Source organism: Tursiops truncatus, chromosome 5 (assembly GCF_011762595.2).
Source record: "Tursiops truncatus isolate mTurTru1 chromosome 5, mTurTru1.mat.Y, whole genome shotgun sequence".
In the NCBI taxonomy this organism is placed as follows: domain Eukaryota; kingdom Metazoa; phylum Chordata; class Mammalia; order Artiodactyla; family Delphinidae; genus Tursiops; species Tursiops truncatus.
Genome location: NC_047038.1, coordinates 62,040,662 through 62,067,085, shown reverse-complemented (window position 1 = coordinate 62,067,085; position 26,424 = coordinate 62,040,662). Strand labels below are relative to the sequence as shown.

The window sequence follows — 26,424 nt, the reverse complement described above, 5'->3', positions numbered from 1 at the left end:
AAGGAACAGACATTTGTTCTGTATTTTAATTATAAAAGAAAAGATTTGAGTGTGTTTACTGAGGAGAGAGTTGACTCCTTTTTGTGGGGGAGGGTTGGAGCGCTAAGAGTTTGAAGATTTGGGATGGAGACAGGATTAACTGGTGAGGCAGTGTGCCAGGGTACTGGTCTAAAAGGAAAGGAGTCCCCATTAAAATGCTGACCTTGAACAGGAAAAGGAACACCTTATCCTCTGAGAATGGAGGGAATGAGGAAAGGATTGATACAGAGGGAGATAGGTGTGGGTGTAGGCAGGGCAGGAAGTAGAGGTAGTCCAGCTGAACTGCCTGAATCTGGTCCACCCGGCCAGCCTGAGCCAGCCTGGCAAGGACTCAGCACACAGTTCCCGGGAACAGAAGGAATCTGGGCTGGGATGATGACAGCTCCAGAAATGGCCCAAACAGAGCCATCAGAGGCCTTCCCAATAAGGTAGCGATTCACATGGATCACAGGTTACAGAAGGAATCTAGAGGTTTCTATTGAACTCTGACTTCTCAGGTAAAGCAGATGAGACCAGAGATTAAGACATGCTCAAGAGCAGTTACTTGGTGGCTCTCAGACTACAAACTGGGTTTCCTGGCTTATGCCTCCCTCCGCCTTTAGAAAAATATACACAGCCAGTTTTCTCCACCTCTTTCCCTGGCTAACTTTCCCTCATTCTTCTGCTTTGCACACATCACTTTCTCTGAAAGCCTTCCCTGGACTCTCCCCCTTCCCCTAAAGCAGATCCCATAAAAGCTGTTCTACGTCCCTTTTACTTTTTCTTTGTTGCACCTAGTGGAACAAGTTGAAATTCTAGTTTTATTTACATGCTTATTTAATGTTCCTCTTTCCCAGCAGATATTATAAGCCACATGGGGACAGGGACTCTATTTGTTCGCGTCTGTTTCCTGGTCAGCACACAGCTCAAAGCCTAGCATGGAGTTAGTGTCCAATAAATATGATGAATGAATTTATATTCCGAGTATATGGTGTAGGAGTATAGTATTCAAGAATTTTATTTGCAAATTAAAGTTCTGCATTTGTGAAAAAATGTCCACTGTGGGGTGGCAAGAAGGCTGATTTATATTTTCCCTGTAGGTCGGGCATATGGGAAATGCTCAATACATATTTGTTGACTGAATAAGAATTTCTGCACTACTGGAATTTTCATTACTTTAAGAAAAACAACAACGACAGTATAGCTTGCCTCCGAGCCACTGAAACCAAAGATACTACCTAAACATTAAAAAACAGAAAACTATTTTAACAAGTAAATTAAGATTTTCCAAACAATGTTATTTATTAGAGTTCATCAGAACTTTGTTAATAACCAGTTTATGATGAAAATACTGATCACATAATTAAGGTAGCTTCTGGGATAATATATAACTAGAAAACTCAGTGTTTAATTCCTAAAGTTTCACACTTTTGGAGTGTCTCAGAGACATCTTCTCTTATGATACTAAATGAACCTGAACTTACAGATTTTTAGGACAGAAATTCATGCATTTGCAAACATTTAAAAATAAAAGCCATCACCGATGAATTGCCTACCACCTTTCTCAGGAAATTCATGAACACATGCATGAAGATTAGCACCACACAGTAGGCAAATATTTTTCCATGTCCCACCCAAAGCAAACAAATGAAAATAGAAACTGCAAGGACAATTATAAGATATCTCTAAATTTAAAGCCACAGCATCCTTTTCTCCTTTGGCTTTTCCTCTATACTTTTATCAGGAATAAATAGTCCTTAATCAGTTGCAACTGAGAAGTTCTAGCAGGAAAACATTTCTGCTCTTTTGATTGGGAGGTAGTTAACTTTTGTCTTACATTTCTTTACTTTCAAACCTTTATAAAGCAAAAGCAAAAAAAAACATGGAAAGCACTCAAATGTTTGTTGATTATAGATATTAAGAGATATTAGCGAATCTACGTGGTCTAGCCCTTAATTATACCTACAGACCCTTAGATTCTAATTCTTTCATGGAACTTTTAATTTCCCAAAGAGGCTATTATCCCTGTTAATAATTAAAATGTTTCAATGTTTAGGCATACACAGTGTCACAGTGTTGGCATAAAAATACTTTGTCATAGTCATTTGGGCAAGTTATGGAGAACGTGGCATAAAAATGCTTTATCATGGTTATTTGGGCAAGTTAAGGGGAATACGAATTCTTGAGTTTTCAGGGAAGACTGATTTCAAATAGTCTATCCTGTGTTCATCCAAAGTGTTTTGCATTTTACTAGAAGATTCGGTTAACTGTATCTCATACCAAAATTACTGGCAGATAGATGATGGCTTGGACTGACCATAGTGGAACAATGAGAAATGTAACTTTTTCCAGATATTTCTGAAGGCACACACACAGTCCACGGTTGGGTTATGTATTGCTAATAACCCCTCTAGGGCTCAGCTATCCTGTCATCTTGGAATTTTCTGACTCTTAAGATCTGTTGAGTTCACTCACATTCCTTCCTGTTCTATTTGCAGTGGAGGTCTGTGGAAGGTTATACATTCTCCCCTTGCCTATACTCTCAGCCTTTACATGTATTCCTAGTATTCAGGAAGCTAAATTTCTGCACTTGTGAATAGGAAAATGTGAGCTTACTGAAAGGCAGACATATAGTTGACCAAGGGGAAATAATTATTAGTACTTTAAATTTATCCTTACTTTCATTACATCAAAATACTAACTTGCTTAACACAATTTAAAGGTACATCACAGTTGTGACTCTTAACAATTTTTCCTTTTCCCCAATTTTAAGATTAAATGTACAAATGCATTATATGGATACCTTAAATACTTAAAGCATTGTGAACCCACACAAGACTAGCAATAGGAGAAAGAAAAAGTGGTTTGAAAGAGTTTAAAACTAAGCTTTATATAAACGTGTGTGTGTGTAGAGTCTAAAAAACTAAAACAGATGCTAACTTGAAAAATGGCAACGTTTAAGATATGGAAAATACCGAGTTGAAATAAAGCAATAAAACAATGGAAACAAGCTCACCAAATTTGCAAAACGGGAGCAGAAGAGTTTCCGAAAGATAGCGACCCATTTAGGTGATGAACATCAGATGCCAAGTGTAGTTCAGTATAAACAAAAGTATTCTGATTAGCTTCAGGGGAGAAAGAGAAAAGAACTGGTTACCAAAGGTGGAAAAGCCAAATAGCCCTGAACAGACTGGGGCACGTGGCTCCCTAATTGCCCCTGGGTAACTCCAGGTCTAAGGACAAGGTAGACCTCTATTCTCCTTTCTGTCCGTGAACTGCCGTCTGCAAGTGTTCAGTTCTTTGGGCCACCACCATGTGAGAGTGAACAACCTGAAACATTGCTCTTGGGCCCCAAATTGGGATGAGTTCCTCTAAGATAAGAGACAGTCCCCAAAACACACTCTGTGAAAAGGGGCTATGAGAGTTGTAGGAAGCGAGCATTCTGAAGACAGCTGTGAGAAATCATCACAACTTCATCAACAAATGAAAAGTATCCTTCAGGAACCATACCATTTCCTTCAGGAAGTTCAGGATATCGGTGTATTGCTGACCCTTACTTAAATCCAAAGTCCATTTCCCCAGCATAACCAATTAGGCATTGCAGCGGGGAGCCTATTCTTACTCTGGGTGGGGCAGGGGGGAGATGGGGTCGGGCGGGCAGCTTGCTCTGTGTTGAGCGCCAGTGTGGGAGTCTTTCTCCTGCTCTAATTTTAGTCCTGCCTCTAGGATCTGAAGTCTAAACAGTCCATTGAGTGCTTTAATGAGTGTTTTACAGTCTGTGGAACACGAGGCTGAACACTCTCCGAGTCTGAGCGCATCGTTTATGGCAGGAGACAGATTTATTTACTGGACAGTCCAATAAAAGCCAAGGTATTCATAGACACAGCGCTTGCTAGAGGAGACTTCCCTTGCTGTAGTCTAAAGAATTCCAGACTCTGAGTTGGTACAATCCCAGGGTTCTAGTCTTGGCCCTATGACTAATTTAGGGTTATATGACTTCAGCTAAGCCCTTAACCTCTCTGGGCCTCCATTTCCACATCTGTGAAATGGAGGCACTAAACTAAATGACCTCTAAGGCCCTTTTTGAATCTAACATTCTGGAATGACTGTGGACTGTGTATTCAAAAGAGGGAGTAATCATGTTGGGATAGAATGATCAGGAGTTTTCATGAGAGAAGTAGGCTGGTTTGCTCATCTTCTGCAAAATCTGATTTCTCAGTTGCAAAAATCCACAGTATAGATTGCACATGGCCCTGGTAATCTCTGCCGCACAGATAACCACTGCTAGGAATTTTTTCTTCTGGATAGTATAAGTGCTAATTATAATTGTTACTACTGCCATGTTAAGTGCCAATTATAATCACTACTAACTGTATTAAAATGGAACACTAAATGCATGTTTCTTTAACAAATTAAAAAAATTAAGATTGTATCCTGGATATCTTTCCACCATGTCATCACATATATATCTCATTTCTTTTTTCATCAGTGCAGAGTACTGCATTTTATCTATAAAGTGTACTTCATTTAACCAGTGTCTACTGACAACAGATACACTGTTTTTCTTTTTGATCACAAACAACACTTCAACAAAATTCCTTTGTATACTCAGCCCCAGAATTCAATCTTGGCACCTCCTCCCTCACTTCCCACTTCCAATCCACCACCAGGTCCTGGTGATTTCACCTAATATCTCAGGAACCCAGCCACTTCTCTCTGTTGAATTACCTCCACCTTATTCAAGTGGAGATTCAACAACATCGAACGCAACAGCCCCTTACTTGGTCTCCTCTCTCCCCATGTCTTCCTTCCAGTTTCCCAACTTGCAGCCAGAGATGCAAATCTTATTTCCCAGTTTATGACCTTCAATAGCCTCTCTCTGTTCCCCAGATAAAGACCACTGCCTCATAATGGTTCTATTGTCTATAATGCATAGACAGTCTGGAATTTATGAGTGTGTTTTTCATCTGCACTCTAGGATGTAGATTAAATTAGTTATCTCAGTCAGGAATACACACTTCAGAGATGGTTAGTAAGAATGTTATCAGAAGGCTATAATCCAGAGGTGGTCTCTATAGGTATGTTAGCTTTCTTACCTCCAATCAACAAAAAGGACTTCATTAATGAGCAAATAAATGTTAGAAGTTATTTTTCCTTGGTAAAATCAGTTTTGTGTAGGACGTGTGGATTAGCTAGAAACAGCGTCGAGGCACCCCACTCTTGCACCAAATGGTACACGGTGGTGATGCAGTACCTGTGCCCTTCCCAGCGGTTCCTGGTACATGTTTGTGAAAAATGCCTTGTCTAGTTCTTGTTGCTCAATTACACCCTTAGGTTAGCTGAACGCTGCCTCAAGAGGAGTGTCCCCATCCATTTACAATGCGTGGTGTCAGTTTATTTATCTCTTGTAAAAATAAAATACAGTGTGTGTGAAAAAAAAAAATGAATACAGTAAAAAAAAAGGAGTGACCCATTTGCCTCTAATGAACTTTCCATGAAAGATCTACTTGGAGAAATGAAAAGAACACAACGGGGGACTTCACCAAGCTTACAAAACAGGCTGCACAATTATTTCGATTCCTGCTTACTAATCAATGTTACAATGTGAGGCTAGATTGGGCCTGAGATCAGCTTTGGGACCAAGTGTGAGGCTGTGGGGAAGGAGACCTGTACCCTCAGCCACCTCTAAATACTGGAGGTTTCAACATCCATCAAAAAAATCCTACATCAGTAAGAAGGATCAGATTGGCTGAGGTCAGATTATAGCACGTAGCTTACGAGACCCCACACGATATACCTTCTGCCACCTCTCCTGGTACTCGTCATGCTCAGGACACCTCCCAGAACACGGCCATCCCGAGACCTGTGAGTGCGTGCTGTGCCTTCCCACCCGACGACCCCCTTTGCTCAGTCAGATCGCTCTCAGCCTCTGCAGCTGGGCGGGACGGCCCTTCCTGCCTCTCAGTCCAGGTCACACTCGCATCCCACCCACCACAGTGCCGGGGTGTCCCTCCCTGCGGTCCCTATGGGAATGGAGGGTGATACGTCCGCATACTGACTGCACTGAGCCCTACGGGGACTGTGTCCAGGCCTGTACGAATCACCTTTGTGTCCCCACCGCCTGGCGCAGCCTCTGTGGACATTTGTTCAACAGACAGCATTTAGATTTTAGTCTCCACAGCATCAGTATTAAAAAAAAAAAAAAAAAGCTCTTTATGGCACTAGGTTCACTAAGTGGGGTGGGCCTTCCATGATGAAAACGCTTTACAATATTTTTTTTTTTTTTTTTCAGTACGCGGGCCTCTCACTGCTGTGGCCTCTCCTGTTGCGGAGCACAGGCTCCGGACGCGCAGGGGCAGCGGCCATGGCTCACGGGCCCAGCCGCTCCACGGCATGTGGGATCTTCCCGGACCGGGGCACAAACCCGTGTCCCCTGCATCGGCAGGCGGACTCTCAACCACTGCGCCACCAGGGAAGCCCTACAATATTTTTTAAAAAATCCAACCACAGTCCAATCCAACTCACAAAGTGAAGGATGAAGAATATTATAATATACAAAGGTAAAGCAATGACCCTTTCTTTTATTTTTTTGCGGTACGCGGGCCCCTCACTGTTGTGGCCTCTCCCGTTGCGGACGGAGCACAGGCTCCGGACGCATAGGCTCAGCGGCCATGGCTCACGGGCCCAGCTGCTCCGCGGCACGTGGGATCTTCCCGGACCGGGGCACGAACCCGTGTCTCCCGCATCGGCAGGCGGACTCTCAACCACTGCGCCACCAGGGAAGCCCGACCCTTTCTTTTAAATACTATACACGCCAACTTAGTTCTGTTGAAAACCCTTCATGGACAGGAGGACCAGACGAGAGCCCCCTTCCTCATCACTCGCTTCTGCATATTTCATAGTTTCCTTTCATCTCAACACTTAAGAGCACCATTATTTTACTATGCAAATAAGTTCTGCTTTCTCAAAGAACTCCATTTTTACTTTGTTTCCACACGTCAAGTCCTTGGCATCCTCCCTACTTCCCACTAACACAAACATGGAATACATTTCAGCCCAAACTTCTTTACATGTCTGAGGTCCGGGGAGGATTTATAACTACCCTTGGACAGATATTTAAGGAGACCATTTCATAGTAAGGAAAGTTATATATCTAGTTAGAAATTCCAGGGACATCCCATGTGTTTAATTTTGAAGTTTCCTGTTGTATTTCGTGTGGCTTTTATCCAAGGTAAAGATGAGGTGAGCTGGGAGGAGAAATGCGCTGACTGCACACCTCCCCTACCCCGACCCTTCCTTGCATCCTGTACCCCACAGTGCTGCTCTGGTCCAAACCTCTTATTTTACGTTCGAGAAAAGTGAAGGCTACGGAGGCTGAGAATCAGATTTATTAAGCATTTACTAAGTGCAGACGCATGCAGCTTTACAGATAAGAAGCTGAAACTCAGGGAGGTTTCGGGAAATATCTGACGTCCCGTAACAAATGGCAGAGTCAGGACTCAAAGCTGTTGGGAGTCTAGCCCTCATTCCCATCTCTTCTGGGAGAGCCAGGCCTGACTCCAAAGAGGTCACGTTTTTTCTTCCTGAAGACTCACTCGAGAAGCACCGTTGACCGGCTGGTTTAGTGATGGAAGAAAGTACACCACCACCCTTGGTTTCTTTTAAGGGCTCCCACAGACTAAACAGATGGTAAGCACCTGCAAACAGAGTGAGTAAAGACGTGTAATGGGACCAAACATGCATAGGACACAGTCATCTGTGACTGAGAGGATGATTCTGACGAGTTCTGTGTCTCACCCAGTCACACCTGCCAGTGGAGCCCTGCAAGGTGCTGGGGTGGCAAATTCTGGAGATTTCGTTTGTTTGCTTGTTTTGCTTTTTCTTTGTCTGATTAACTCGTACAGAACTATCGCCGGTCCAGGGCTGTAATTTCAGTAATTTTGTTTTCTCTAAAGCTACTTTAGCTTTTTGTTTTTATTTTTGATTACATACAGGTCACACTCCATTTGCCCCATTAAACCTTTGACTGTAGGCAGGGTGTTACAAAAACAACCCTCTAGCTCTCTCCACGCTAGTGGGCCGTGACTCTTCCACACACTCCTTCGTTTTGGGGATCCCTCCCCAGAGTCACAATTTCGCCTGTGCTTCAGCACCAGGAAACACTTGTCTTTTAGCTTTGAAAAGAGAAAGCATTGCATCAGTAATAGAGACTGAACTCATTTTGTGGAGGAGGGATTAGGCCTCCATCTGCGGTCTTCTGGAGCTGGACCTCCGCCTGGGTTGCAGTGTATCTCTGAAGCTCGTATCATATCCACTCCTAGAACACTTGGCTTCCTTCATCAAAACCAAATCCCAGTGAGGATCATAAAACTGTCCCATCAAGTTTAAAAGAGAATGCAGAGAAACTGTACTTTGTAAACTAAATCTCGACTGTATAGTCAATTAACTCCGTTTTACAATTCTCTTTAGAAATGACGGTAGCAGTAAATGCATTTTGTTCCATTCTACATAGCTAGCAAACCAGGACTCAAACCCAGGTCATCTTGACTTTGAGCTCTCCCAACTTCCCCACACTGCCCATTAGAGGCTGGCAAACACAACAATAGGGAAAGGAATTGCTTTGAAGTAGTTTAGTCAAAGAGTAGAGGACTGGGGGTTAGAAACAAGGCTTCCAGCCCTAGTTTTGCCTCTGACTTGTGGGGTATCTTTGAACAAGCCCCCTTCTCTCTCCAGACCTCTGTTTTTTAATTTATAAAATGAGGTGTTTGGCTCAGTGAAGCCCCCTTCCAAGTCGGGATTCTATAATCTACAGATTATTTTAAAAGCTCCAGGTTAGTTGCTTAAGAAACAGGCTTAAAAATGTATTTAGAAAAATATTAAAATCTTTTTATCACTCAAAAAAATAAAAGGAAAAGGCAGCAAAAGAATTCGTATCTTTTGAACTCTAAAGTGTGGTTTGTTGCTATGAGAATCAACACAGGGATTCAATGAAATAAGAAAATCAGGTGGGGGAGGAAATCAGTTTTTATGAGGCATTTTCAAGTTTCCATGAAACAGTTACTTCAAAGTCACAATATAAACTTTCAAGCATCCTCCTGAGCTTGACACAGTGTATATGGGGGAAAAAATAAACCCAAACTTAATAAGAACCTGCTGTATAAAAAATAAATAAAATTTAAACAAAAACAAAACAAAACTTAAAACTGATCAGACTGACTAATTGCCTCCAAAGACCAAATATAAAACCTGCAGAAATGCTTCAGCGGATAGAAGACTGGGCTTGGAGTTAGTAGACTTCGGTTCAAACCTTGGCTGGGTGACATTGCTAACTCTCACTATCTTTAACTGTGAAAGGGCCATAATAATTCTACCTATATAAATGTCACAGGACAGTTTGGGAAGGTTGAATAAACTGAAGAATTATATGAAGAACTGTTTCATTATAATTAATTGCCTGCCAAAAAAATTCTCTCACTCTGTGTATGTGTGTGTGTATATATATATATATATATATATATGTGTGTATTTATATGAAATTTACATGGGGACGCTGATTTGGAACTTTAACATGTGAACTGCCTCTTAGTAAAAGGCGAAAAACTGCCACAATTCAAAGGAATGGGGAAAGCTGCCTGAAAACAAAAAAAACCCCAAACCACCATTACCACCAAAAAGTATCTTCTTTTTCCGTAGAAAAGAATGCAAAGATAATGTCCCAACCTGAAGTTTGGGAAGCACAATTCAGAACTTGGCAGTCTAGAACCATCTTCACTTCCTCTCTTTCTTTCCTTAGAATCCAATTTGGCAACAAGCCCTGTGGGATGTGCTTTGAAACGTCTCCCAGACTGGACCTTTCTTCTCTATTTCCGCCATCCCTGCCTCAGTCTGAGCCCTCCCCTCGGCATGCCTCACAACTGGGTTCACTGCCTCCAGGCTCTCCAGGCCATCCTCAGTGCTGCCTGATCAGCCTTCCTAAAAGCAGACTTCCTCAGGATCCACAGTGATTCCATCAGTCTCACCCTATTTCCTTCTACTCCAAAAACACGCCCCCTCCTCTAGTCCAGGAATTCCTTTACCTGCCCACAGACTCCAGCCTCAGGTCCTTTGCTCGTGCTGTTCTCTCTGCCTAGAATGCCCTTCCACCAGCCCATCTTATTACAAATCATTTCCCGCATGGTCCCTTTAATGCAGTGCTCCTCAGACTTCACTGTGCTTATGAATCATCTGAGGATCTTGTTACAATGCAGATTCTGATTCAGTAGATCCGAAGTGGGGGCAAGACTGCAATTCTAACCAGCTCCCAGGTGACCACCATGCTGCTGGCCCATGGACCCCGCTTGGAGTAGCAAAACCTATTGGCTCAGTGGGAAAAAAATGGGGAGGGGGTAATTTTTTGGAGACATACAGACATGGGTTGGAATGCAATCTTTATCAGGCAAATATCTTCATCTGTGTAGTGGGGCTATTACCCATCTTATGTAAGTGATAGGAGGATCTTTGGACTATAAATAGATGCTATCCTTTTCAAATCTGTCTTTCCCTTGGCTCCCCTAAGCTCATCACCTTGTCCCCTACTATGCTTCTCTGATAATCCAGTTTCTCTTTACTCTGAATCTTAACTGGCTTGATTTCTTTTAGCACATAAATCAAGAAAAAGGATTCTTAAAGTTAATTTTGTTCATATGAAACTCTGAGCTTATGATACTTTAATAATACCATCCTCCCCTGCAGCATCACACAGAGAGGCATAGAGGCAGAGCTGCATCATGGTTACAGACACGGGCTTTGGATCTGATCATTTTTCTTTAATATAGTTTTATAAATTATTTATTTATTTTTGTCTGTGATGGGTCTTTGCTGCTGGGGGCAGGCTTTCTCTAGTTGTGGCGAGTGGGAGCTACTCTTCGATGCGGTGTGCGGGCTTCTCATTGCCATGGCTTCTCTTGTTGCGGAGCACTGGCTCTAGCCGCGCGGGCTTCAGTAGTTGTGGCGCGTGGGCTCAGTAGTTGTGGCTCGCGGGCTCTAGAGCGCAGGCTAGAGCTTAGTTGTGGTGCGTGGGCTTAGCTGTTCTGCGGCATGTGGGATCCTCCCGGACCAGGGCTCTAACCCGTGTCCCCTGCATTGGCAGGGGGGTTCTTAACCACTGCACCACCAGGGAAGTCCTGGATCAGATCTGAGTTCCAATAATAGTTCCACTGCTCACCACCTATTCCCCTGCCTCATGTGAACTAACACGCCTGGGTTTCAATTACTTCACCTGTAAAATTCTGCCTTCATCTCTTGCATTGTTATGAGAATTAGTTAAGTTCTATAAAGTGCTCGGCCAACGCAGCAGATTGCAAAAACGGCCACAATTCTCCACCCCTCCCTGAATCCATACCATTCTCTAAAGGCTCTGTACTTCCGCCCATCAAAAGGTAGAGTCTGTTTCTTCATAAGTAGATTGGAGGAGAAGCAACTTGTGACCATTGCAGTCTAGGCCTCAAGGAGCCTTGCTCCCATGCTCCTGGTCACAACCATGCTGAGCCAACATGTGACCAGGCCCAGGGCAGCCTGCCCAGTGATGGGAAGCATGAGGCCCAGCTGCTCCCCAGACGACTCAGCCAACAGCCAGCCAACACCCAGAGGCAGAGCCACCTTGGTGACCAGAGACACATAAGGGAGCCTGGACAAGACCAGTGGATTCACCAGGTCCAGACTGCTGATGCACAAAGTCATAAACTAAATAAATGGTGGTTGTTTTAAGCCATTATGTTATGGAGTAGTTTGTTATACAGCAATAGATAACTGACACTGTGTATATGTAAGTAATTTCTCCATAAATAGTGGCTATTACAATATCCTGAGAAAAAGGTACAACGGCAACGGATAATGAATTTTCCATACCATTAAAATTTCTACTTTTTGGTCAGTAGTAGGAAGATGGCTGAACTGGAAATTGGGATTCATAGATTCTGGTCCCAGTAGCTTTTCCAGTTGGCAGCCATATGACCTTGGAAACATCATTTAACCTCTTTGAGTCTCCATTTCCTTATCTGTAAATTAAGGTGGTCAGACTAAATGACTTTTAAGGTTTTTTTCTAGCTCTAAAAAGGACTGAGGATCCATTTTTCCAAAAGGCAATACTTATTTCCTTGTTAACAGATAGTTCTGAACCCAACTTTTCTTTTCTCATAGATTTAGGATGTAATCACAGACACCCCTCCCTGTATTGCCTTCACTGCTCAGCAGTTGGTTGTGACTACGTATCACACGTATCCTAACAGCCATGCTCTGAATCTAGAAGGTGGACCTCCTTGCTGCGGACCAGGAACCCAGATAGCCAAGCTCATTAGGAATCAAAAGATGAATAATGCCATGTAAGTTCTAGCCAGAATCGAAGTTATGTGGCTCTTAATTCTTTGCATGTGCAGGTAGACTTCTTTTATTCATTTCTAAGTTGCAATAAATATTCTGCAGGACTGAGGTTGTGCAGTGTGATCACTAAACAAGGAGGACACTGTTTTACAGCCATAAAGTACAAATCAAATCTGCATTTATTGCACATTAATGACCCAAGATATATAGTTATCAAATGGGGGGAGAAAGATTTAACACCAAAATTTAAAAAGTTTCAAAATTCTCATGCAGTGATTGACCCTGGAACTAATAAACAAGTAAGTTGCAAATACATTCAAATACATTTGTATTAAAAAGCTATACACGTGGCAGTGACTAGAGTGGCTTTTCTTCTCTCACGGGCATTTGGTGCCTCTCACACACCACTAGTACATGCTCTAACAGTGCCCTCTGCAAATACGATACAGTCTTCCCTGTGACATACAGTAGGCCATACTGTGGCCAACTTAGAAAAAAAAAAAAAGACTGTTCCACTGCCCACTTCCATTACTGTTACACAATCAAAAGTCAGGGTGTTTTTATTCCTGGGAGGAATTAAGCTAAATCAGAGAATGTGTGTACAATCTGAGGGCAACAGTTTATCTTAACTTTGCCTTCAGATATATATAGTTAAGTCTGCATAAAGAAGCACCAAGTTGTTGAAAGTGTGAATAAAAAAACAGCCTCATTCTTTTTTTTTGTTTTTTGCGGTACGCGGGCCTCTCACTGTTGTGGCCTCTCCCGTTGTGGTGCACAGGCTCCGGACGCGCAGGCTCAGCGGCCATGGCTCACGGGCCCAGCCGCTCCGCGGCACGTGGGATCTTCCCGGACCAGGGCACGAACCTGCGTCCCCTGCATCGGCAGGCGGACTCTCAACCACTGTGCCACCAGGGAATCCCCAGCCTCATTCTTTTTCAAAAACTTTTTTCTGTGATAGAAACAAATTACGTGGGGCCTGAGAGTAGCTACAGTCAGTAGGGACAGCCTTGTAATGAAACGTCGCTTCTGGTTATCTACCTGGAACACACATATTTTGAAATGACAGGTCAACTTTTCAGAGAGTTGAGTCACCTAATATTTTCTTTGAGTTAGTATCTTAAATACCTTTGCCTAAGTATCTTTTGAATCAATTCACTTCTCTCTCCCCTCTAGTGGGGATTTTCTTAGCAGCAGCCTTTCTTCCCCATTTCATTCTTCTCACTGCAGCCCGAGTGAACTTTCTAAAATGCAGATCTGCTCTGCTTAAAATCCTCCAATGTCTTCTCTGAGGACTGTAAGACCCCCAAAGGCAAGGACTGTGTCCCTAGCATCTGACCAAATGTCTACAAACCCTGGCCAGGTCAGGGTTCCACTTAATTTTAGAAAGCCAATTGTACCCGGAATAGAACAGAGTTCACTGCTTGCGGTAAAATCGGAGACATGATATTCCTCTTGCCTTATGTTAATACTATTGATATTTACTGCAGCTCAGGAGAGTCTTTTCTAAGATGCTTGATGACACTGAGTCAGTATTTTGAGTTTTTTTAAGTCTCTGCTTGAGGATACATATTCACCTGATGGGTGTGTTATAAGCATGCTTTAGGATAGGGGCATTTTGGTGATCTATGGTCCTTTTGAAGATTCCAATCTCTGTGGGACCATGATATTCTCAGGTGAAAAGGGTGAGAGTAGATAAAACACTTCATTTTCATTTCATTTTCTTACATAGCATTCAGGTGATAACTAGACTAAGGAAGGCTATAATGGGGTGACCTGGCTGACCTGCAGATGGGTGAGGGCTCAGGTCTATCCTCTCCCCTAGGATGAGACTATCAACTCCTCTTTTCTAGATATCTAGTAAGTCTATCTGCAACCAATGATCAATCTAATGCCCCCAAAAAAGAAAGAAAGAAAAAAAAAAGGGCAGGAGCTAGGTACTATTTTACCAAGAGCCTAAAAGATCCCAAGGTTCTGGGTGTTTGAAAAAATTGTGGAACTAGGGGAATTTGAAACAGTCCAGGTAGAGGAAACCCAGCTACCAAGAGGCTGGTATTCAATTATTCGGAAACTGGAGTCCATTCCTGGAAGCACAGTCAATGGGCTCTCACGGCACCAAGGGTAGGGCTGTTCCCAGAGCAAGGAGGGCATTACCTGCTCTGCCCTTGGGCTGACACTGGATTCTGGCCAGGGCTTAGCCTGGTTATGTTGCCAGGCTCAGACAGGGACTAGGTGGAAAGTCAGGGGGGATTGCTCCATTCTAGGCTAAGGAACATGTTTAGTTGACATGCAAGTCATTGTTTTGTTTTAAATTCCAGATATGCAAAAGCTCTTAGAACATAGCTAAGACTAGCCACCTTGATCTTCAGATGTCATTACATATCTAAATCTTGAGAACCTCTGATAACCAGGCCCGGGGAACAGATGCCATGAGATAGGAGCTTATCACATGCTTACTGAATCAAAGAACAGGATCAGAAGGGACACAGAGAGCAAGGAAGAGAAAGAAGCCGAACCTTGCCTTCTCGTATCAGTGTCTGCTCCATTTGGCCTCTGTGATCAAGGCAGCTTCCTATAACTGACTCTTCACACATTAGAGAAATACAAATAACCCCAGAACTCTACTTCACCTTCAGAGCTTGGTTATTGTTTCAGTGATCTGCCTCATGACTGTTCGGATGGTCTACAGACCTGGGTGCTCAGCCTTAGAAGACTTTAACATGTCTCCTTCTTAAAATAGTGTTAACTGGAGGATTCAGTGTGAGAATAAGTGGCAAATATAGAACCTATTGTCTTTAAAAGCAGCAACCACTTTCCCCATCTTTCTCATTCAACTCTCAAGTGTTTCCAAAATAGCGTGTTTACAACCACCTACAAGCCATGGTGAGAACTGCCATCAGTAATTCTCTCTCGCAGTGACAGGAAGAAAATAAACACCCTATTCTTTAATGCTTTGAACCACCTCATGGAACACTGACTTCCTCTAAATTCACTGGGCAAACATCTATACTGCAATGGAACACAACATGTACTAAATTACTAAAGGAAGTTTTTGTTTTGTTTCTAAGGTGAATTACAGTGCTTGAGGAAAAACAAAACAAAACATTGATTTTTGTCTCTATCACTGGAAAATTTGTTCAGTGGTGGTTTGTGAAAATCTCACCTCATCTGGACTGCCAAGGTCACTGAGACCCAAGTAATCGACCTGGGGGATACTTGCCTAATTATCAAATATTCAGCCAACAGTGTCTGACCATTTAACTGGCTGCACCTGGGACCCTCCTTCAACACGTGCTGCTTCCTAGTACTGGCGCCTCCCCTCAATCCCTACTCATCGCCAGCGCCCCAAAGGGGGCAAATCCTGGGACCCAAGGACATTTCAAAGAGACAGCGCCGGTCACCTTCCATTTCCGTTTTACTTAAAAACATTCACATGCTTAAAAATGGGGGAAGGAGGGGGTACTTAGAAATAAGGGGGAAATCTTTTGCAGTTTTCCCAGTTCAAGTTCTCAGGCACTATTGAAAGTTCATTAATAAGATATTTAAAAACAAGAGTGTTTCACACATCAAGTAGATGCCAAGCTTTGCAAACTGTCTTGGTCTTTAGTTTGGGGGAGTTTGTAAAAGTCCCCCCCACCTCACCCCATTCTGGATTTCGCCTCTTTCAGAGCCTTTGTTGAATGGCCTGACTTTCCCGAAGCAATCAAACTAAGAACTGCCTCACCTCCCCATACCCCACTTTTTTTTCTTTTCCCACGGCAAAGGAAATAAATAAAAATGCCCCGTGAGAGAAGTGGGGGAAACCATGCCACAAAACCCGAGTTCCGCGGGAGTCAACCGCCTGTGCTGCCCGCGGCGGGGCCCGGCGCGCGGGGCTGGAGACTGTCCCTACCTGGGGCCGGGCGGCGGCGGCGGCGGCGGCGGGGTCGCGGCGCCCATGGCTTCGCCGGCCTCGGGCGGCCGCACCGGGAAACTCCAGCGGCTCAGCGCCGCGGGGATCCGCCGCGCCCGCAACGGCCGCCCCGGCGCACTCATTGGGCCGGCGCGTCACGTGGCCCGGCCGGCGGGCGAGCCTCCCGGGTCCGCGTAACCCTTTACCTGAGCTGCCCGCGCCGCGCCTGGGCCTCCGGAGCGCCCCCGCCGACGCCCCCGAGCCCTGGCTGGTCTGCGGGGCGCACCCAAACAGAAAACCCCGGAGCTCGGCCTCTGATCACCGACACCCAGGCTGCATGCCAGCCTCTGCCCGCGCAGGGAAACTTTTTGGTGCCTATTTGGGCGTCGTGCTGCAGGGAGAAGGGAGCTTCCTAAGATTTGGGACGTAAGTGGGGGGAGATACATAAATGCACTCCCTGGCAAATCTGTCTCCCGTTCCCTCCGTGAACTTGTGGTTTTGTTCCCGCCACCCCCTCCGCCCCCCCAGTGCTGGCATTAGCCGCCTACACCTGGTGTGTGCACTGTCGCCTGCCTTTATGGGATAGATGGTCTGGGAAAGAGCGCAGACGCTACTAGAATGAGAATTCCCGGGGAAGTTGCACAGCCTCGCCTGCACCCTTAAGACCGCGGTGGGAGTTCAACGAAGTCATGCTCCCCCACCCCTCACCTTCCCTCTCTGTTCCTGGGGTGTTGGAACCTCGGCTGCCACACCCCGTCTACCCTCCTGAGCTCCACGCCCGTGCTTGTGGCAATCCATGCACTTAAGGTGGGTTGCTTTACTCTAAAATAGTACTTAAGGGTTGGAGATTGTTTTCACCTGTGCTCCAAAGTGCGTCAGTGTTGGGCTTGGCAGGAAAATGTGTTAAGCTACGGCGCCACCTGGCTTGCCCTCTTCTCCCTTTCCCCTTCATTCATTCAGGGAGAGTCAGGATAAAACAGGATGCTGGAGAAGCAACAGGGCAGAATACTGTTTAAAGATGGACACACTGCCCTTAGTTCTTAATGTGTCCACTCTAGTGATTCCAGCGCCATTTACACAACATTTGTCACGCTTTATGGGGGAAAACTCGTTTTTTGAATCCTTCCGCTTGTGTAGTAGCTGCATGCTTTAAAACGATAGATTTACAGGGGACGTTGTGTGCTGTTTTACATCACTGTCTGATAAAACTCTTTGTCACAGTAAAGGACCCTCTTGTCCAACTTCTAGCCCATGCTTTAGAAATGTCCACTGGTAAGTTTATCAGTTGGTTATTTTGACCAGTTGGTATTTATCTTGGGTTTTAAAGTGTGTTTCCCAGACTGGTAGAATCAGCATCATCTGGGAGAATTTAGTAAAAATGCAGATTCTTGGATTCCACCCCAGACATATGGATTCAAAGATAGTGGAATCAGGGAGGGTGAAGTTTTTTTGTTTGTTTGTTTGTTTTTGGGACACGGGCCTCTCACTGCTGTGGCCTCTCCCGTTGCGGAGCGTGGGCTCCGGACGCGCAGGCCCAGCGGCCATGGCTCAAGGGCCCAGCCGCTCCGCGGCATGTGGGATCTTCCCGGACCAGGGCACGAACCCGCGTCCCCTGCATCGGCCGGCGGACTCCCAACCATTGTGCCACCAGGGAAGCCCCAGTAATCTGTGTTTGAACAAAATGATGCACCACCACCCTGAATCTGCTCATGCAGCGGGCTAAGTTACCCTCATCTACTAAAGGCTGGGATTCTATAAAGCCACAGGTGGTGGTGGTATTGGTAACCTCAAATTACCAGTTTTACCTAATTTGTCATGTTGATACACTGAAACTGAACCCTTTGATGTGTCTGTACAAAGTGTAATCTGTATTTCATGCAGCTCACATGGAATGCCAAATGGAGCTCAGAGGGGACCCTCATAAAAAATAAGGAAGGGCTTCCCTGGTGGCGCAGTGGTTGAGAGTCCGCCTGCCGATGCAGGGGAAGCGGCTTCGCGCCCCGGGCCGGGAAGATCCCACATGCCGCGGAGCCTGCGTGTCCGGAGCCTGTGCTCGGCAACGGGAGAGGCCACAACAGTGAGAGGCCGTGCGTCATGTGTGTGGGAATGAAACACCACGATTCACTTAGGTTTTTAGGTGTGTTTATGTTTTCATTGGCATATAAATTGTTCTCCGCTGATGAGTTATGGAAGCTAAGAAAGCTAATTTGTTTGAGTGGATTTGTCAGTATAGTTCTAAATTTGTCAATATAGTTCTAAAGAAAAGAAGAGACAAACTTTTAAAAAGGTTATGGTATTGGCTTACATTACAACCAAACGAGTGCCATATTAGGCATTTTAGACTTTTGAGAAAGAGATTACTGGTTGGATTCTTTATCTTTAGCTCAGGTTTCTTCATTGAATGGATCGTGTATTACCAGTTGCCTGTGTGGATGTCTTAACCTTTAAACTCTCTGGGTCCAACTTTATTATTTCCCTCATTTTCATCTCCTAACCTATTCCTTTTACATTTGTAACTCTACTCTCCACTCAATTTCAGTTGGAACTGGAATTAGAGTTTTCATTCTCTTTCATCACCCACCTCTATCAGTGACATCCTGAAATCACTCTTCTTAGCAATTTTACTGCCACAGCCCTAAGATCAAGTTCTTATACTTTCTATCTCAGGTCTTTGCAATAGTCTCTTTACTGGTCTCCCAGCTTATGGTCTCTTTCATCTCTAATTCATCTGACATATTACTGCCCCAGTCATTTTAAAAAATACCATTTCAACTAGGCCATTCCCCTTCTCAAAAACTTTTTCATGATTCCCTATTGGCTACCGAATAAAGTTTAAAATCCCCACATAGCATTTGAAGTCATCTAAGTAGACTTTGACGCTCCCTGTTTTTGCTCACGCAGCTTCCTCCACCTGAAATGTCTTTCTGACATTCTGACAGCTAAGTCCTACTTATCCTTCAAGCCACTGCTCTCTGTCACCTCCTCTTGCCATCCTTTTTGATTCCCAGTTAGAGTTAATTGCTCCTCTGCAGTGTATCCTCAGTACCTGGCTTTCACTTTTCACTTTTTTTTGTTTTGGCTAACAACTTTTTTTTAAATCACAGTCTGTCTTACATCCAATTTAGTTGCGCCTCCCTTAGCTTATAGGATCCTGGAGGGCAGGGGTTGTGCGTGACTAATTTTTAAATCATCCTAGGCATAGCATAATGACTTAGACATAGCAAGCACAGTGTTTGTTGTGTTCTTGACCCTAGGAAGGAAGATATTTAATTAAACAACAAACTCCATGTATATGAAATGCTTTTATGCAAATAATAATGATCCACTCCTGTACATTTTCTCTGAGAACCAAACTCCATGTACTACACATAGAACTTGTTTCCTGTTTTCCTATTAAGACTGAAGTCCTAGAAGGTAAAAACTATTTATTAATCTTTGTATTCCTGGCAAATTGTATGCCGAAGTAAATATTTGTTGGATGAATACTGCAACTATTGCAGTTACGGTTATACCTGAAAATCCTGGGAGTTTGCAAAGACCTCCAGTGATCTTCAGAGCCTAGCCTGGCCTCTCATCTTTAAATTAGAAAATATCTTCTAGGTCATTAGCAGTAAGTTCCTGCTGGATACTCAATGCTTTATTTTTATGTGCTTTGAGAAGTTAACAAAAAAAAAAAATTGATGGTGTATTGAAATCCTGTTCAGCGATTCCCTCTGGACCTCTGTTTTTAGGTTTCTTCTTCTGTACATTTGGAGTATTAACAGTACATACCTCACCTGGCTGTTGTGAAGATTACATGGCTTAGCACATGCAAAGCTCGTGTACAGTAAGCACTCAGTAAGCATGAACAATTATTATTATTATTGCTATTATTACTGAAGACCTCTAACTACATCTGCCAAAGTTGGGGGAGAAAAACAAACACCACACAGATCTAAGTAGTTTATCTTTTATTCATACAAACAATACCTACACAAGACTGTACATTTTTTGAAGACGGCAATAATTTTCTAGTGTAACAACTCTGTAATAAAATTTAACTAAATGTAACATTTATGAAAATATAGATCTCTGATTGGGTAGTTCTTCCCAACAATACAAAGTTTACATAAAAACATTCAATATGAGCTATCAGTTGCAAACAAGTTAGGAAAAATCATTCAAGTCACTTGTTAAACTCTGTTGGCTGTTACACAGAACATTCACACACTACATTTAATCCATCTAGACATTTATTTCTTAGAAATGTGTAGCATGGAGGTCCAACTGATAATGACAGGAATAAGAATGTGTTGCCTCCGAAGAGCTAAAAAAAAAGCATTGACTCAGTCAACTCCACGTGGTCTGTGTGTGGGCTGAGCCTTCTCTGGGCTACCACCTCCCTGGCTGGTAGCTAGACCAGGAGGAGTATACTGAAAAAAAAGTCTTTCACTAGGGAGTGGGTGTCTATATTGGAATCACATCTCTGTATGCTTACCTGTCGAGCCGCCTTCCAAATTGACATACAGTTGGCTTGGATTCCCGGTGGGTTAAATCACTTTGTTTCTTGCGTTAGCGTTAACAATTAAGATGTCACTCTCTTTTTTCTCCCATTTCTCCCTCACATCCCTATGAGAGCAATAGCAGGAGGTATCGCTACCCTTATTCTGCAGTTTACAAAAACAATACATTTGGGCGGTTAAAAGATCTGTCTACGAATATTGGATGAGTTCATGGCAGAGCTGGACTGAAAGCAAGTCAGTTCCTTGTTCATTATTCTGCCTTCTCAAGTCACCACTGTCCCTTTCAAACCAAACCAAACCCCCACTACTGACGCCCTTTGGAAAGGCATCCAAGGACATGCCATGAGGAGGATAGGGAAGGAAGAAAATCACTTTCCCCTTTTGAGATGTAATATTTTCTTTTAAATAGGAGGAGTAGTTTTTAAAAACATCGAATACCAATTTCACAGCTTCTGCTTTGAAACGGAGAAGACTATAAAAGGCTCTAGAGAGTCCTCAGGCAGAAAGGGTGACAGATAAAGGATACATAGTGTGTAGAAGTAAGAAAGTGAGTACAAACAGGGACAGTAAAGAGCCTTTGGACACCCTTAAGATTACAGAATATTTTAGCACAAAGACAGGCATATTCAGTTTGTCCCAGAGTATTTGGTCAGCTATCTGCGTTTTACACAGGAAAGAGGAGGAATGAGAGTAAGGCAGATGTCATCAGTATTCCATAGATGGCATGTCGAGAAAGCTTTCCTTCTATTAAGATTTACTGCAGGGATTTAGGAAATAATCTATGCTTCGGTACAACTGACTTCCATAGCACAGCCTTTTGTTAGTACAATGATAGAAATGAACAGGTGTTTTGACCAAATTTGTAATGCCCTTTCTGTAACTCTTTTTTACACCCAGCACAAATAGACATTTCAAAATGACATGAAAAGATTGTGGTTTCTTAGTAAATGTGTTCTTTTGCAGCCCAGAAAATAGTTTAAAAATCATGTGTTCCATTATACAGAAACCCTTGCATGCAGTTGTCACAACTGTATTTTAATGAAGACCGACTCTGTGTGTTCAGTAGCCCTATGATAGCGGTAGGTAGCTCTTGCCCCAGTCAGTCTGTGGCCTCACACTTCACATCCTTTCTCCTGGGAAACTGGGAGTACATCTGGGCATTTTTGTTACATTATTTTGCACCTTTAGACCTTCCATCTGCAGACTGGATTGACACAGTTGTCAGGATCATAAAATGTAAGGAGAGATTAAGGCTGTGTTTAGTTATCCACACAATCACTTGAAGTCCAACAGCAATTTGTGTTTACAAATTTCAACCAGTCGCTGTAGAACTAACTTCAGTCCAAATGGTCTCTATGTAGCTCTAGCCTCTCTCATCTGGACAATGGGATGAGTTAAGCTGCTTCTTCCCGTCCAGTTAATTTAAAAACTACCCTCTAACTTCCAGTTGATATAGCCATGTAAATGCGATTTGTAGAAATTCTCTGTTAAGACTTCGTTCCTGGATACACTTTGTCAAGAAGACCAACCTCACAACCAATTTCACATTTCTGTACATTTCATGAGCATGGCAATAATTAGCATTGGGACTCCAACATCTTTCCTGTCCTTTAAGAATGAGTGTTTATCATCTGGGATACAGAAGATACTTTTTTTTTCTTTTACATATTATGTATTTCTGCTGAGCAGGAAAAACATTTTGTCAGTTGTCAGGGGCATAGCTGTGGCCCCTGGATTCCAGGGCAGAGCACACCCGGTCATAGCAAGAGTTGTGTTTCTTGGAGGGTGTCGCCTCGTTGGGCTCCATGGAGTCACTCACTGTGATGGGACTGTCTCTTGCAAAGACCTCAGTGGACTCTCTCCATAAGCAATCCACAGACATTTTAAAACAGTAACTATGACACTTTGGCCTGGATGTCTGTGTCGCATTATTGAAAATTTGTCTGCTATTTGAAGTGGCTATTTTAATTTTCAGTGCAGCGTCTACGCGGTCCACCACCGTGTATATCCCTATACTGCCATCGTCAAAACCCACAATGATGTTCAGGTGCCTCTGGGAGAGGGCAAGAAAAGTTGGAGTTTTGTAAAGGGAGCAAGCACCGATATTTTTGCCATCGGCCAGTCTCATGACAATCAAACTGGATATCGCACCATTTTCATCCTCTTCCTCCCCGTTTCGGAAACAAATGTATACCAGGTAGCGACCGTCTCGAGACAACCTGTGCCTCCAGATGACCCCAGAGGCGTGAACCACCCGTAATTTACCGCTGTGTAAATCCAGCACGTTGATATTTTCATCTCCCCTGGAAATAATGCCTAGCTTTCCATTGGGGGAAATTTCAAAATCCTCTAGATTTTTCAGGAAGTTGTTTGGAAGTTGCACACGGCGACAGATCACTTCATCTGTCAGACTCCAGATATTCACCGTCTCGGCTGACGTGATAAACACAATGATGTCCGGACAATCGGGGATCAATTTAAAATTCACAATGGTGGTGCCGTCTTCGCAGCAGACCTTCTTGGTGATGCTTCCCGTCCAAAGACTGACTGCCAGCACCTTGCTTTTGGTCATGCCCACCACGAAGGTATTTGCAGAGGTTATGAAGGCATTCTGCAGAGTGGTCAGGATGTTGCATACCCTGTGGCCCGTGGCCAGTCTCCAAACCCTGGAGGCATTTTCCTCACAGAGAGAGACCACGAACTGGTCATTGTGGGTAATCAGCAGCTGAGATATTCTCTGCCCATTAATTCGGAAGAGGTTTTCACCGCTGCTGGTATGCCAGACGTATTGGCTGCTCTTGTCATCCGATGTCACCATGACGTCTCCAGAGGATGTCAACACACAGTGTTCAACTATTCCTTCATGCTTAAATACTGCTTCAAGGAACCCACTGCTGAAGTTCCACTTGTGAACACAATCAGAGCCATCGAGGGAGTAAATGATTTCCCCCCTAGCGGGTAACACCAGACTTTGGATGGGTTTTCCAGTCTTATCTATGTTGGACATAGCTGTGATTATATCTATGTCCCAGATAGAAAGAACACCACTGGTGGATAAAGATAGCAGCATGTTGTGATGACTGGATTTCACCAACTTGACTATGGTACCTGAGATTTCCTGTAAGCTCGCCATACACTGTCCCGTGTCCCGCCTCCAGAAAAACACGGCCGAGGTGTTTTCCATGGTTGCAATGATGCAGTCTCCATTCTTGGACAGCACAGCCGATATAAAGCGTTCGTTGTGCTTCGCTCTGAACTTTTCAGCCACCTTCCACATACCGGTATCTAAGAGCTCGATGCTGAGGGCTTTACAGATCAGAACTGCACTTTGGTCCTCTGAAAGCTCAATGCTGACCACTTCACTATCTTCTCTTCGGCAGTCAAAGTCATCGGTCAGCTGGGGGTTGGAGATGTCCTCAGTGTTCCAAACAGAAAGGCTTCCCTCACTGTCTACCATTACCATTTCCTGAGCCGTGTCCAAGATAAGAAGGAACTTCACAAACCCACCTGAAAATTCAGACGTCACCGTACATAACTTTTCTCCACTCCCTAAATGGAAGATGGTAGTGGTGTTCAGGTACTGTCCACAGAAGGCATACACGCCATCCAGAGAGCACTGGACACAGGTCACTTCGTACCAGCAGTGGAACTGGTATAGGGGCCATCCGTAGAGCAGATCGATGACAGTGACGTCCTTGCTGGCTTCGAGCCAGGCCAGAGCGTGTTTGACGGACAGTGTAAATCCATTGATGTAGGTGGAGCCGCTTCCATGCTTGGTCCCTTTGATTTCCACTTCAGACAGGAGGCAAGAATTTACATTGTCGTAAACCAACAAGGTGTTGTTTGTCGTTGCCACCACGAGATACTTTTCGTCACTGGTGAGTTTCATGCCCAGGATGACAGACTGGGCCGTCGTGATCTGCCTGAGTAGTTGACGCGTTTCCACATCCCACGTGCTGATGGAACCGTTTTCTAAAGCTGTGAGCACCGTACTGGGGTTACAGGTGGGCAGAATCTCGGTGACGTGCAGGTGACTAGATGACAAGGGAAGACGCTCCGGGCTATAGGTCACATCCATGGATGAGTGTAATGGCACGATGGAGCAGTATTTGGGCCCATCTTTGTCACATTCTAAAAGAAGGTGTCTGAGTTTGGGCAGGGAACTCACGACGGGCAGCAGTCTTTGCTGAAGCTCTGCAGAAAGGGAGCCGGGGAACGCGACGACCTTGGTTTTGATGCTGCGCAGGGTGCTCGCCAGGAACTTCAGCTCCTTCTCCTGCGAGCAGTTGTAAGCCAGCTCGATGTCCAAGAGCACCTTGTCAAACTGGCCAATTTTGATCATGGTGTAAAGCCAGCTGAAGTTCATGATGATGCCGTAGAGCAGGTCATCGGTTTTCCCGCACCTCGTCAGGTGGTGCAGGAGCTCACACATTTTCCGATGGTTGACGAAAAAGATGTCAGGCTCCAGTGGGTTGCACTGAAAGACCCAGGGCTGGTCCGGGGCCTGCCTGTCGAAGGAAGCCTGCTCCGTGAAATGCTTTTCCTCCTCAAGCAGGCTTCTGCTCTCCAAGTCAAGACAGCCATTCAGGTAGGGGTCTCCAAGGCAGAAAGCTTTCCTTCTGCCCCCTGACCAGACCCCCAGGAAATAGTCTGCCAGGATGGTATGCATTTCATGCAGGTCACTGTTATCCTGCAGATATAGCTTCTGGGCTATGAGCTGCAGGTGTCTGTTGGCCCAGACCAGGAGGGTGATGTTCTTCACGTGTCTCTCGATTAAGTATCCACTGAGCCCCTCCTTGAGCCTCGCGATGTACAGATAAGGTACCCTCAGGGGATTGCTGGGCCTGACGCTCTCGTTGAGCTCATTCATCACACTGTTGTCAAGGGCCAGCACGTCTTCCAGCTCCATTTCACTCAAACCCATTTTGGCCATGGTGATGTAACCTAGAGCCCGGGAGACGAGTTTCTGCCCACACTTCCTCTCCAGGGAGCAGAAGAGCTGCTCTATGCTTTCGTGCACGGTGACACAGAGGGAGGATTCATCGACGTCTCTGTGAGATCGCCAGTTTCTCACCTCCCTAAAGGTCAGGTTCACAAACATGGGCAATGTGCACTTGGAGAAGGCGTTGTTCACGTAAATCTGCTGGCCCGACGTGACCTTCCTCTTGACCCGCAGCAGCTGGTGTTTGAGCACCTGGCTGCACATCTTCCTGTCCCGGGGAATCAGCTCGATGTAGTTGTCTTCTTCGTGGATAAGGCACCTTAGTTTCTGTAGGATCCCATGTTTGTTGGGCAGCGTGGAGAGGACAATCCGGACGAATCGGGGAAGGTGAACCGGGAGCCACCAGAGCTTCCTGGCCTCGTGGCTCTCTGAGAGCTGCTCCAGGGCATCGAATATGACCACGAGGGGTCTCTGCAATGAAGACTCATTCAAGAGGTTTATAAATAAGTCGCGGAGGTCATGGATCTTCTTAGGGTAGCTCTGAACCAGGCACCGGTAGTTCACGGCCAACTGTTCACAGACACTTAGAAGGAGAGTCCTAAGATCAGTACTCATGTCTGTGGTTCCTAGAAACCTCACGACTATGACTGGGTCAGATTCTGGTCCTGTGTCTTCATGTAGCCAGCCATAAGCCTAGAACATAAAGGTGGTGTTTA

At 44.5% G+C, this 26,424-nt stretch overlaps 2 protein-coding genes across 4 annotated transcripts in view; both read right to left on the bottom strand.

Annotated features, from left to right (window-relative positions):
• Positions 1–16,391, bottom strand: part of PGCKA1 (PDCD10 and GCKIII kinases associated 1) — an 83,914-nt gene extending 67,523 nt beyond the window's left edge. Inside the window, exons 1-2 of one of the 3 annotated variants that reach the window (XM_033856913.2) lie at positions 16,265–16,346; positions 3,035–3,143 (exon numbers count right to left, since the gene is read on the bottom strand). The gene's annotated coding sequence lies outside the window, so the exon portion shown is untranslated. Of the gene's footprint in view, positions 1–3,034; positions 3,144–16,264 lie in introns of all 3 variants that reach the window. The other 2 variants (XM_073805141.1, XM_073805140.1) reach the window with 2 other exon arrangements.
• A 6,077-nt stretch (positions 16,392–22,468) lies between these two features.
• Positions 22,469–25,972, bottom strand: LOC141278654 (NACHT and WD repeat domain-containing protein 2). Its single transcript, XM_073804665.1, has one exon. It carries the CDS (start codon positions 25,970–25,972, stop codon positions 22,469–22,471), a length of 3,504 nt encoding a protein of 1,167 aa, XP_073660766.1.
• Positions 25,973–26,424: the final 452 nt, after the last annotated feature.